General features: G+C 43.5%; 1 protein-coding gene across 1 annotated transcript in view; it reads right to left on the bottom strand.

Moving 5' to 3' along the window:
• The window catches only part of GARS1 (glycyl-tRNA synthetase 1), a 41,926-nt gene extending 28,112 nt beyond the window's left edge, over nucleotides 1–13,814 (bottom strand). The window contains exons 1-6 of the mRNA XM_070766887.1: nucleotides 13,486–13,814; nucleotides 7,097–7,198; nucleotides 5,288–5,390; nucleotides 3,664–3,805; nucleotides 2,752–2,840; nucleotides 657–733 (exon numbers count right to left, since the gene is read on the bottom strand). Of these exons, the coding sequence (XP_070622988.1) occupies nucleotides 657–733; nucleotides 2,752–2,840; nucleotides 3,664–3,805; nucleotides 5,288–5,390; nucleotides 7,097–7,198; nucleotides 13,486–13,734 (762 nt within the window). The 5' untranslated portion in view covers nucleotides 13,735–13,814. The remainder of the gene's footprint in view (nucleotides 1–656; nucleotides 734–2,751; nucleotides 2,841–3,663; nucleotides 3,806–5,287; nucleotides 5,391–7,096; nucleotides 7,199–13,485) is intronic.
• Nucleotides 13,815–14,032: the final 218 nt, after the last annotated feature.

Raw genomic sequence — 14,032 nt, 5'->3', positions numbered from 1 at the left:
TGTGCTTTAGGACCAAATTTTCCCATGTATGCCTGATGCAGCATCCCCATGGTCAGGTGGTCAAAATTCAGATGGTCATTATCTTTGACGATCTTCCAAGAAGCAAAGTCAAGGGGATTCAGATTAAGATAGATTTACTTAACAACCATGTGACTAAATTAACAACTACAGTGATTCACTTACCAACCGTGGTAAGAAGGGTCTTTAAAATGGGGCAAAACTCACTTAAAAACTGTCCTGCTCATTAACAAAAATTTGGGGTTCAATTTTAATCATAAGTCAAGGGCTACTTATTTATCCTGGTTCTCCTTTTTGGGGAATCAAACTGTGCACCCTACCCCACCCCACTTGAAAAGCAAGGCCACTGAGTGCTTACTTAGCTGACAGAAAACCCCAAACAGATGTTTTATAAAAGCCTTTTTGCAACAAAGTCTGCAACGAGTCTGCGGAGAGGGGCGGCATACAAATCCAATAAATAATAATAATAATAATAATAATAATAATAATAATAATAATAAAGAGATGCACAATCAGAAGCCACTCCTGCGCTGTTTCAAGATGTATGCTGTGCAGAGGGGTTCAGAGGTCCCTGGGATCACAATCACAATTTCTGGGGCATGAGAGCACCATTTCTGCTTGCAAGATTGCCAACTGACCTGCGTGATTACGTTCTCCATTTCCATTTTTTTCTCTGCGGTGCATTTCTTGTCCGACATCAACTTCTGTAAATGGGCTGCAAAAGGAGAGAAGGAAATAGTGTCCATAAGTGTTTTTTCCCCTCTTTTAGTCAATCAGAATAGAGCTGGAAGGAACTCTGGAAGGCAAACTGTTCCACTGGTTAATTGTCCTCACTGTTAGGAAATTTCTCTTTATTATTTATTTATTTTATTAGATTTGTATGCTGCCCCTCTCCGTAGACTCGGGGCGTTCCAGCTTGTTTTTCCCCTTGATTATTTTCCACCCATTGTTTCTTGTTCTCCCCTCTGATGCTTTGGAGAAAAAGCAATGGATGGAAACTAATCAAGAAGAGAAGAAATCTGGAGAAACTTCCTAACAATGAGGACAATTAACCAGTGGAATGACCCTGTAATCCCCTGTATCAGGATGGAGTTAGAGCAACTGGAATGGAGCTTGAGCATTTACTGGCTGGATGCCACATACACATAGTTTGCATCAAAAAATTACTCACTGCACCTAGAGAGAGAACTATCTGAAGCTACCGAGGATTGAACTCACAGCCTCCTGATTGCAAGGCAAAAGCTCCACCTCTAGGCCACCGTGATGCTCCCCTAAGTAATAATGGAGCCTGGGCAAATACTGAGAAGCAACAGGGTTCCTAGACAAGAAATATCAGAGATATTTTCTTCATAGGCCATTCTTCCACATACAGATAGTCCTTGATTTACAACCACAACTGAGCCCAAAATTCCCATTGCCAAGCAAAGCAGTTGTAAATTGGGTGTGGAGGCAACAGAAGGATTAGTTCTGACAGGATGGGAGGGAAAATTGCATTTCTTTGTGATCCCCTGGTCATCAGTACTTTTCCCGAGAGCTCTGGAGACCAATTGGGGGTTTATCTGTGCCCTCAGAATCACTTGAATCAGGAGGCCAATACAACTTTCTTGGGACTGCTGAACAGCTGCATTGTGAAGAGGGAGGTGTTGTATCTCTCCCTCTCTATTAACATAAGTGGCCTCTTTCAAATCAGCAGTACTTTCTGTCCACAATGTGGACATTTTTCTTCTTCAAAAGTACAGTGATACCTCGTCTTACAAACGCCTCGTCATACAAACTTTTCAAGATACAAACCCGGGGTTTAAGATATTTTTGCCTCTTCTTACAAATTATTTTCACCTTACAAACCCACCACCGCCGCTGGGATGCTGGGGAATCCCAGCAGCACCCGTTTTTGTGCTGCTGGGATTCCCCTGAGGCTCCCCTCCATGGGAAACTCCACCTCCGGACTTCCGTGTTTTTGTGACGCTGCAGGGGAATCCCAGCAGGGGAATCCCAGCAGGGGAATCCCAGCAGTGCAAAAATGGGTGCTTCGCTGCCAACGTAAGTCCAGAGGTGGGGTTTCTCAACAAGGGGAGCCTCAGGGAAATCCCAGCATCACAAAAACACAGAGGTCCAGAAGTGGGGTTTCGAGGACTTTGGTGTTTTTACGATGCTGCGATTTCACTGATGCTCCCTTCGCTGGGAAACCCCACCTCCGGACTTCTGTTGCCACTGAAGTGCTCGTTTTTGTGATGCTGGGATTCCCCTGCAGCATCGCAAAAACACAGAAATCCGGAGGTGGGGTTTCCCATGGAGGGGAGCCTCAGGGGAATCCCAGCAGCACAAAAATGGGCGTTTGGCTGGCAAAAGGGGTGAATTTTGGTTTTGCACGCATTAATCGCTTTTCCATTGATTCCTATGGGAAACATTGTTTCGTCTTACAAACTTTTCACCTTAAGAACCTCATCCCGGAACCAATTAAGTTTGTAAGACAAGGTATCACTGTATTCTGCCTCAAGGGTGGTGGGGGTGGTGGGTGGTAACAAAGTCCAATTGCCTCTTGAAAAAGCACCTTTGGGATGATGACCTGGATGACTGAGACTCTCCAAACATTTTATCTGTATGACACCAACAGTTGCTGTGGCGTGGAGTGGACGTTAGGACAAAAAGAAGTCACAGACAGGTCCTAAACATCAATGCCAGCTGGTCTTATGATGACATTAGACAGAGACAATGAAATAACACAATGCATACCCTTCAGAAGGTGGTCAGCTCGGAAGCATTCTCCACTTTTTACATCTTTCACCATGAAGTCTGCAAATTTGTCCACATGTCCAGAGGTCCTGCGAGGAAAATTACAAATATCATCCAAAATAAGAGGGAACACTAGTTTCTCAGTGCTCAGGCCCAAGTACTGCAATTTTTCCTCCTAGGGAAGATGCTTCAGTCTCTGGATCATCCGATTGAGCCTCCTTGGAACCATCTTCACTTTATGCCTTTGTTATTGCAGTGACCAGAAAGATATACAATATAGTGTTCCCTCGATTTTCGCGGGTTCGAACTTTGCAAATAGCCTATACCATGGGTTTTCAAAAAATATTAATTAAAAAATATTTCGCAGGTTTTTTTCTATACCACGGTTTTTCCCTCCCGATGACATCATATGTCATCGCCAAACTAATAACTTTTGCAAATAAATAACAAAATACTAATTATTATTGTTAATAAATAATTATGTTTATAAATATCAGGATCATTAAGTGTCTTATTTAAGGTGAGTATCAGTAATAATGGTGAGTAAATGGTTGTTAAGGGAATGGGAAATGGTAATTTAGGGGTTTAAAGTGTTAAGGGAAGGCTTGTGATACTGTCCATAGCCAAAAATGGTGTATTTACTTCCGCATCTCTACTTCGCGGAAATTTGACTTTCGCGGGCGGTCTCGGAACGCATCCCCCGCGGAAATCGAGGGAAAACTGTATTCCAGATGCAATCACACAATTTAATTTTAGGCAGACAGATCATATTTTGTAACAGAGAGATAATTATTCCATGAGAAGGAAAACTGGGCTTGTGGAAAGTTGCAGTAAGAGAATTTTTTTAAAAAATGTTTAAAGAGATTGAGGATTTAGAAAGCTAGTTTTTATACTGAGAAGGTCTGTGCTTACTTCAGAACAGCTTCAGGGGTCAGCATGGTGCAATCTATCTCAAAAATCTGTTCTTCCTGGATGAAGTGCTGCCTCCAGGCTTGTATTATGTTGTTCTTCAAAGCGCAACCCACAGGACCAAAGTCATACAGACCACTTACTCCTGCAAGAAACAGTACTGGTAAACACAAATCCACAAATACTGTTATCTTCTGTTCAATCTGAGGGAGGGGAAGGGAAGGATATGAGAAAAGGAAGGGATAGAAGAGTAAGGAGGAGATAAGAGGGAGAGAGGACTGAAGCAAAGGAGGAGGACTAGATGGGAAGGAAGGAGGTAATCACCTTTTGGAATACTAAGAAGTCAAATCAGATTGTCAGACAACAAAATCTATACTTAACCTTTTATGGAGAGAGGTATGTGCTTAGTTCAAGCTATAAGTTACAGAAAACTGGGCTTCTTCTATTGTTCCTATAAAATTATAACATTAAAGGTTTATATTACCTCCATTGTTCTGTCTGTGAGGGAAAAGAAAAACATTCTGTTCCTACATGCTTCTACCTCTCTTCGTGGGAGAAAGAAATCTTTCAGCTGAGTCCAGCACTCCACTTTGAAGCTTTAATGTGCTGTTTCATTATTTCAAGGTTAATTTTTCCTTTGTGTTTATTTATTTCTTTAACATATTTATGCAGCTGCAGTGATGTAGAGCAGTGTCAAACATTAAAATAAGTATTTTTTTTAAAAAGCTGTACGTAATATTTGCGTTGCTTTGAGTTCACTCATACCCTCACCACCTTGAGATTCGATTACTGCAACGCTCTCTACAGTGTTCGGAAACTTCAGATCGTGCAGAATGCGGCCGCGAGAGCCATCGTGGGGCTTCCTAGATTTGCCCACGTTTCTGCAACACTCCGCGGCCTGCACTGGCTGCCGATTGGTTTCTGGTCACAATTCAAAGTGTTGGTAATGACCTTTAAAGCCCTACATGGCATTGGGCCAGAATACATCCGGAACCGCCTTCTACCACACGAATCCCAGCAGCCGATAAGGTCCCACAGAGTTGGCCTTCTCCGGGTCCCATCGACCAAGCAATGTCGTTTGGCGGGCCCCAGGGGAAGAGCCTTATCTGTGGCGGCCCCGGCCCTCTGGAATCAACTCCCCCCTGAGATTAGAACGGCCCCCACCCTCCTTGTCTTTCGCAAATTACTCAAGACCCACCTTTGTCGCCAGGCATGGGGGAGTTAGGATATTCCTTCCCCTAGGCCATTACAAGTTATGTATGGTATGTTTGTGTGTATGTTTGGTTTTTAATAATAAGGGTTTTTAGTTGTTTTATTAAATTGGATTGTTACATGTTGTTTTTTTTATCATTGTTGTTAGCTGCCCCGAGTCTGCGGAGAGGGGCAGCATACAAATCCAATAAATAATAATAAATAATAATAATTACTGAGAATATTAGGATATCTATTGCCAATTAAATATTTTTCATTTGTAAACTTATTTTTTAAAATAAATAAAATGAGTCTAAGGAGAAGGGCGGCATAAAAATTAAATAAATAAATGAATGAATGAATGAATGAAATAAATGTTATAAAACTGACAGCTAATTTACAAGAAGGAATGCCATGCTGTGGAGAAGTACAGTACCTCCATAAATAGAAAATGCTTGGTCATAGAAAAATCTTCGTTTCAAGGTATCTTCCATTTTAAGCCTGTCCACTATATCATCCTTAGGCTGCAGAGCCAGCTCCTAAAAAATAAAACACACATAGGCCATGTGCACCCACAATGTGCAATTATACTTTTCATGCTTTGATATTCTGCAACACATAAAATCATGGATGTCCAGAAAATCAACAGGGATACAGCTAAAATCTTTTGGGGGAGGGTGTTCCATAAGGCATCATGGAGAAAAGCCATTTCCTGAAGATCCTTAACAGACAGGACGTGAAATGTGCCTCTTCTGCCAGATCTGATGGAATGGACATATATACCGTGTTTTCCCAAAAATAAGACACTGTCTTATATTAATTTTTGCTCCAAAAGTTGTGCTACGTCTTATTTTCGGGGAGTGCCTTATATTTCTCAAATAAGACAAATTCACAGGCAGAAAAGCTGACACCCCCAAAGAAAGTGAACCGTACGGTACACTGATTACGGTACCTGTCAGTATGGCACCCACACACACAAACGACGGCACTTATATGGTACAACAGTATACTCCCGCTATTGCAGCTTGCAGCCACCCGAGGAACTACAGTCTACGCACTGTAGTGGAGACTGTAATGGCGGTGAGACAGCAGCAGACTGTGTCTGCTGTACTGGACGGTACAAAGCGATGGAAGGGGCCAGCAGGGGACGCCACATTATTACAGTACCGCTATGAACAGCTTTGAATGGTACCATATGTTTTTCCACCGTACCGTATGTAAACTTGACTATGCCTTATTTTCGGGGGGTGCCTTATATTAGCAAATTCTGCAAAACCTCTGACATGCCTTACTTTCGGGGTACGTCTTATTTTCGGGGAAACAGGGTAGTAACCTAGCCCCATGGCATAAAAAATTGCTGTCAGGCTCATTTTTCAAAACATTGATATACAAGTAGTCCCTGACTTATAATATGTGTAGTGAACATTCAGTTATACAGCCCTGGGAAAAGGGACTGTTCCTCACACATACGACTTTTGCAGTATCCCTGTGGTTGTGTGATTAAAATCCAGATGCTTGGCAACCAACTCATATTTATGACAGTTGCAGTGTCCCAGAGTCATGTGATGCCTTTTAGCAACTTTCTGAGAAACAAAGTCAAAGGGGAAGCTAGATTCGCTTAACAACCGTGTTCATAACTTCATGTCTGCAGCAATTCACTTAACAAGCATGGCAGGATAGATTGTAAAATAGGACAAAATTCACTTAGCAAATGTCTCGCTTAGCAATTGAAATGTTTGGCTCAATTGTGATAAGTTGAGGAATACCTGTATTTTCAAAAAAGGAGCAGAGGAAACCTATTCCAAACAAGCAGAAACAGTCAGAATGCCAACCAAAGTGGTATTATAGGATGAAGTCAGAAAGCAATGACCTCTGGCTGCTGCAATCCTAAATTATAAGGCTCAGAAAATTTTGTTTCTGGTGTAATTAACTTCAACTCATTCTTACATCTGCTCCTCTGAAAATCTGGATATTAGTTTTTATATGCAGTAATCAGCACTTGACTGCATATAAAAACTATATACAACACAAAATATAGGAGCTGTCTTGCTTCCAACTGCCATGATTAAAATGAACAGGCGTTTAGTGTAACTGTATTTCATTAAAAATGAATTTTTTTGTCTGACTTTGCTAAGGAACTGAGGAGAAGTGTAAAATCTTGCTGCATATTTTATCCTACGAAACTCTGAATTAACATTTTATCATTTACTCTGGATAAAATAAAACAGGAATTTTGAAGACTCACCTTAGCTTCTAGGATTCTTTTCCGAACTTTGAGTTCTGCCACGGCTTTGTCCACATCCATCTGAGGAGCCTTGTCATCCTTCAATTTTCTAACGAGCTCTCCCTAAAATAAATTTGATAAATAATTTTCTAACTTTCCGAAAGATGTGAAATAGAATAAAGAGCAAATCACGAATGTGATTTCAGTTTACAAATCAAACATATGAATTTACCCTGAACTTCAAAACAATCAGTTACAAAAGTACTGAAAAATGTGACTTATGACTGTTTTTCACTCACGACCACTGCATGTTCTCACACTGGGCAACAGGTTCATATGTATGGTGGCTGTTGTATCCTGGGGTCACGTGATTCCCTCTTTGCAACTTCCTGACAAGCAAAGCCATTGGGGTAACAACATTCATTTAAAAACCAGCTTACTAATTTATCAACTGCAGAGATTCATTTAACAGCTGTGGCAAGAAAGGTCCTAAAATGAGGCAAAACTCACTTAATAATAATAATTAATAATAATTTATTGGATTTGTATGCCGCCCCTCTCCGTAGACTCGGGGCGGCTAACAACAATAATAAAAACAACATGTACAATCCAATAATAAAAAACAACTAAAACCCCTATTATAAAACCAAACATACAGACAAACATACCATGCATAACTTGTAATGGCCTAGGGGGAAGGGCTATCTCAACTCCCCCATGCCTGGCGGTATAAATGAGTCTTGAGTAGTTTACGAAAGACAGGGTGAGGGCAGTTCTAATCTCCGGGGGGAGTTGGTTCCAGAGGGCTGGGGCCGCCACAGAGAAGGCTCTTCCCCTGGGGCCCGCCAAATGACATTGTTTAGTCGACGGGACCCGGAGAAGGCCAACTCTGTTGGACCTAATCGGTTGCTGGGATTCGTGCGACAGAAGGCGGTTCTGGAGGTACTCTGGTCCAATGCCATGTAGGGCTTTAAAGGTCATGACCAACACTTTGAATTGTGACCGGAAACTGATCGGCAGCCAATGCAAGCCACGGAGTGTTGAAGAAACGTGGGCGAATCTTGGAAGCCCCACGATGGCTCTCACGGCTTAACAAGTACAGTAATACCTCATGATACGAACTTAATTGGTGCAAGGAGGAGGTTCGTAAGACGAAAGGTTCGTAAGACGAAACATTGTTTCCCATAGGAAACAATGTAAAGTCAATTAATCCGTGCAACCAAAAAACCCCCCGCAAAAAAACGGCTTTCGGCGACTGCTGGGAAGCTGCGCGGCTGTTTTAAAAGGTGACAGCCGGCCTGGGGGGCTTCCCAGCACCCCCCGAACCCGGGTTCGGGGTTCGGGGGGGTGCTGGCAAGCCCCCCAGGCCGGCTGCGACCTTTTAAACCACCCGCGCCGCTTCCCCGCTGTCTCCCGAAGCCGAACGCGGAAGTTCGGCTTTAGCGTTCGGCTTCAGGAGACAGCTGGGAAGCGGCGCGGCTGTTTTAAAAGGTCGCAGCCGGCCTGGGGGGCTTCCCAGCAACCTCCCGAACCGAACCCGGGGTTCAGCAAAATTTTGCCTCTTCTTACGAACTTTGTTCGAGTTATGAACCGGCGTTCGGGAGGCTTCTGGGAAGCCCCGCCGCCCGGCTGTCACCTTTTAAAACAGCCGCGCGGCTTCCCAGCAGTCTCCGAACGCCGGTTCGTAACTCGAAAAAAGTTCGTAAGAAGAGGCAAAATTTTTCTGAAACCCGGGTTCGTATCACGAGTTGTTCGTAAGACGAGGGGTTCGTATCTTGAGGTACCACTGTATCTTGCTTAACAACAGAAATTTGGACTAGAGGTTGGACTAGAAGACCTCTGAGACCCTCTCCAGCACTGTTCTGATTGGTTGTTGATGATGATGGTGTTATCCATTCAGTTATATCAAACTCTTGGCAATTCTATAACCCAGGTCTCTCCACAAGAGGGCAACTCTAAATATGACAAACCACGAACCTAACAATGCAAGCAGGAAAGAAAGAACTCTGCCAGTTTCCAAGAACTGCCTCTATTTTTAAAAGAAAGCTGCTGTTTGCAGGCAAACGTGGCAGGAGGGAGGGAACTGAAAGTGGTTTTTTAAAGAGAAAATTCAGACTAAAGGAAAAGAGAAACACTGGCTGTTGCAGGAATCAACACAATAAATCAGCAGTGCTCTTAGCGGAAGTGAAAGCAAAACAGAAAGGAAATCCTGGGTAAAGCATTTGAAGGGGCAGATTTCCTGACATCTTTTCCAGCAAGGAACTGGGATGAAGAGTAGAAGGAGGGGTGGGTCAATGGTCACCTCTTCTTCTTCGAGAGCCCCCCCCCATACTGATGTGGCAAATTTTATTGCAGCTTTGTCCTATACAAAGCAGGAGAATCCGCCCTTTAAAGAGAGTCTCTTATTGCATCAGACACCACTGCAGCAGGAAGACATTAACCCCTACCAACCACACTGATTTCTGATCAAGGGGATCTTGAACACAAGAACAAGGGGACACAATCTGAAGTTAGTTGGGGGAAAAATCAAAAGCAACATGAGAAAATATTATTTTACTGAAAGAGTAGTAGATCCTTGGAACAAACTTCCAGCAGACGTGGTGGATAAATCCACAGTAACTGAATTTAAACATGCCTGGGATAAACATATCCATCCTAGGATAAAATACAGGAAATAGTATAAGGGCAGACTAGATGGACCATGAGGTCTTTTTCTGCCGTCCGACTTCTATGTTTCTATGTTTCTATCTCCTGGGTGGATTCAAAAGAGATCTACTTCCTGCCCCACTGACACAAGGTGGATGACTTTACAGCAGTGTTTCTCAACCTTGGCAACCTTCAGATGAGTGGACTTTCTAATCCCAGAATGGCTGCCTGGGGAATTCTGGGAGTTGAAACCCACCCACCTGAAAGTTGGCAAGGTAAATAACACTGCTGTAGAACAAAGGCTGGAAACGTCACTATAGGTAGTCCTCAACTTACGAAGCCAAAAATTCTCTTGTTAACTGAGACATTTGTTAAGTGAGTTTTGCCCTGCTTTATGACTTTTCTTGCCACGGTTGTTGAGTGAATCACTGCAGTTGAAAAGTTAAGCGAATCTTGGTTTCCTTGTTGATTTTGCTCGTCAGACGGTCGTGAAACAGAATCACATGACACTGGGACACAACAAGTCATAAATATGAACCGCTATCTGAATTTTAATAACATGATCATGGGGATGCTGCAAGGATCATAACGATGAAAAACGGCCACTAAATGAACTGTTGTATGTTGAAAACTATTTTATAAGCTTCCCCGTCATTTGGCAGACCAAGGAGCCTCTTATGGCAATATTACGTCACATTGTAATTCTCCAATTCTACATTGGATCAACCTGATTTTATAAAATTTGTTCCCTTATCTCTGGCAGGAAAAAAGCAGGAGTGTTTCTATGGAAAATTCATAGGCATTTGAAGAGTTAAGTCTATTCTGCTGGTTCTTCCTAGCTGCTTCCAAGCTCTGATCCTTGCTTTTTTTCTTCTTCAAGCACTTCTTGTAGTTCAATCAGTTTTTGGGAGGTGCATGATGATTCAGAAAAAGACAAAGCTTATTCCAATTAAGATGCTACCATTCCTGTTCCCTAAAAGACACTTTGATGCATTTTCCCCTCTCTGACTAGCTAAGCAAAAAATAAGAGGCACACAGGGGAGTTCTGCAGGAACAGAATTTAACTAAGTGTAAATCTTGAATAAACAGAACTATATTCTATAGTTCTCAACTTGTGACCATTCAAATTTGCAATAGCCTGGGAAAACGTTACGTCCTCAAAGATATGCCCATTATACCCTACAGTCATGCGATTGGCAACCTGCTTACATTTACGACAGTTACAGCGTCTTGCGGTGACTGATTACAATTACTAACTTTCCCAATTTGACAAGCAAAATCATTTGGGAAAGCTGTATTCGCCTAAAGATCCACACAGCAGATCAATGTGTGATCCGCTTAACAACTGTGCAAAAATGATCATAAAATAAAATCAGGTGTAATGACATGACTCGTTTAACGACCACACCTGACTGAAATTCCAGTCTCAATTAAAGTAATAAAACAAGAGCTACCTGTATAGTACCCTTTGCATAAGTGTCACATTTGACAGCCAAATAGACCCAGCCTTTTTAAGAGTAGCAATTACTGCCTGAGAGGCTGGATAAGATATAAAAGATATAAAAACAGATCCAAGGAAAGAAAATGTTACACTAACAATTGGAAAGGATTTTTTTTTTCCTCCCAAAGAAAACAAAAAGCTGTACAATGGAAAATGGATGAAACGTACCAAAATTTCACGACGCCTATAAATCTGGGAGTAGATTTCTGAGGTCAAACTTAGAAACTGAGCAAAGGTCACAAAGGGAGATCAGTTACTGAGAAGACAGAAACACCTTATCAACATTATCTTCCAAGCGCAAGAAGTCAAATCATGAAGCACCTAAAGGGAACAGTTTCAGTTTCATTGGGACAAACCAAACCAACTGTTTCAATAAAAGACATGGGATTTGCTCTTCTGAAGTTGTCCTAGCTGACCCTAGGGAGGTGATAAGACCTCTAATGACAGATAAGAGATCACAGTAGCTGAGAAACTACATGACAACTACCTTCAAGAAAGCCGAAGAGAGAGAAAACAGTGATAAGAAAGATAAGAAAGATTTACTTCCTGTAACCATCAGGGAAGGTCAATCAGATTTAATGGGTGGAGGCCAGGGGGGGAAGCATTACTAATTGACTTCAACCAATGAAATGGTTATTTCATGGAGTGGGGTTTCCATAAAAGCCTTAAGATCCAGTGTCTCCCCTCAATCATGGAAATTTGTTTTTGATTTTGTTTGAAGCAAGGGAAGAAGATTCAAGAGGTCTTTTGATTCAGAATCTTATTTCTCCCAAAACTCATCAGGGCAACAACTTTCCTTAGCATATGGCTTCACCATGGACACATGCCGGACTTCAATTCCCATCTTCCCCAGCCAAAGAGAATGATCAAGTATTGTACCTCATGATTCTTGACCAATGTATATTTTCTTTTATGTACATTGAGAGCATATGCACCAAAGACAAATTCCTTGTGTGTCCAATCACACTTGCCCAATAAATAATAATAATAATAATAATAATAATAAATAATAATAATAATAATAATGATTATTTATTAGATTTGTATGCCGCCCCTCTCCGAAGACTCGGGGTGGCTCACAACAATAATAAAAACAATGTTACAGTGGAACAAATCTAATATTAAAAGGGAAAAAACATATAAAACCCCATCATTTAAAACCAAACAACACATACATACCAAACATGAAATATAAAAGCCTGGGGGAGGTGTCTCAGTTCCCCCATGCCTGGTGATACAGGTGGGTCTTGAGTAATTTATGAAAGACAAGGAGGGTGGGGGCAGTTCTAATCTCCTGGGGGAGTTGATTCCAGAGGGCCGGGGTCGCCACAGAGAAGGCTCTTCCCCTGGGGCCCGCCAAACGACATTGTTTAGTCGAAGGGACCCGGAGAAGGCCAACTCTGTGGGACCTTATTGGTTGCTGGGATTCGTGCGATAGCAGGCGGTTCCGGAGGTACTCTGGTCCAATGCCATGTAGGGCTTTTAAGGTCATAACCACCATAAAGAATTCTATCCTATTCTATCCCATTATTCTTGATGGATGTATTTTATTCTCCTTATGCACACTGCGAGCATCTCACACACATGGCCAATAAAGGATTCAATTCTATTCTATTTTTAATGCTTATCAAGGTTTGCAAGCCATCCAACTCCAGTGGGCTCTGGACAGCTAACATATAAAAAACAATATAAAATTACAGTAAGAAATACAATATAAAAACATTCATAACATTCAGTCATTCATGGTCCCAGGCCTGCCGGAAAAGCCAGGTCTCTACTCTATGCTATTCTAATTCTATACTAATTCTATTTCTATTCTATCCCACTCTATCCTTTCCTACCTTTTTATTCTTGATGAATGTATTCTATTCACTTTATGTCCATTGAGAGCATAGGCACCAGTGACAAATTCTTTGTGTGTACAATCACACTTAGCGAATAAAGAATTCTAATCTAATAACGGAGGGAGGGGAGGAAAGCCACCTCAACTGCTATACTAGACTTTCTGCCCGTGAGACCCTCTCTGGGAGTGAGGGGTGGGAGGAAGGGGGTTGTACTCCAACTCCCATCATCTCCTGCTCCTCCCCTCTCCCATATGTATGTGTTTTGCAGCCCTAGAGAGGATGAGGGGGGAGAGGGAGAGATTCCTTAGATCCTCCTCGCCTTCCCACCCATAAGATCGGCCGAGACTTCCGCGCCCATCCTCCACAGATGGGATATGTAGTCGAGAGACCGGCGGGGTTTTTCCGCCAGGCGGCCTCACCTGCTGCCGCACCGCCTGCCTGAGCGGCGCCAGGAGCGCTTCGGAGGCGGGTCCGTCCATGGTGGCGCCGATGCCGGGGCTGCGATCCTGAGGGCTGGGGAGGCGAGAGTGGATCCGGGTGCTGGCAGCAGCGGCGGAGGAGGAAGAGGGGCGGGCCGCGTGGAGCGAGGCGCGGAGCAGGAGGGTAGCCAGAAGGCGGGCGCTGCTGCTGCTGAGGCGGCCGATCGCGAAGCTAAAGCGCCACGGCATGGAGCGGGGCCGAGGGCGGGCAGGCGGGCAGAGAGGCAGGCGCGGCCTTCCGCATGATGAAATCGCTAGGCGGCGCGGCCTCGCCAAGCTCCGCCTCAGCCAGCGCAGGGAGGGTGGAGGTGCGCATGCGCGACCGCGCTCGTGGCCCAGCGGCGGTTACTGGCAAGGCGCGCGCGCGCGCTAGCCGCAGGGGAGGAAGCGATGCGCGCACACGCATGCGCGCGAAACAACCACCTGCCCAGAGAGAGCGAGAGCGAGCACATGCCCCGCCCCCTCTCCCCCCCGCGCCCGCTTTTAG

Source organism: Erythrolamprus reginae, chromosome Z (genome assembly GCF_031021105.1).
Source record: "Erythrolamprus reginae isolate rEryReg1 chromosome Z, rEryReg1.hap1, whole genome shotgun sequence".
Lineage (NCBI taxonomy): Eukaryota > Metazoa > Chordata > Lepidosauria > Squamata > Dipsadidae > Erythrolamprus > Erythrolamprus reginae.
The sequence above is the reverse complement of the archived record's forward strand: the minus strand, read 5'-3'. Positions and strand labels throughout refer to the sequence as shown.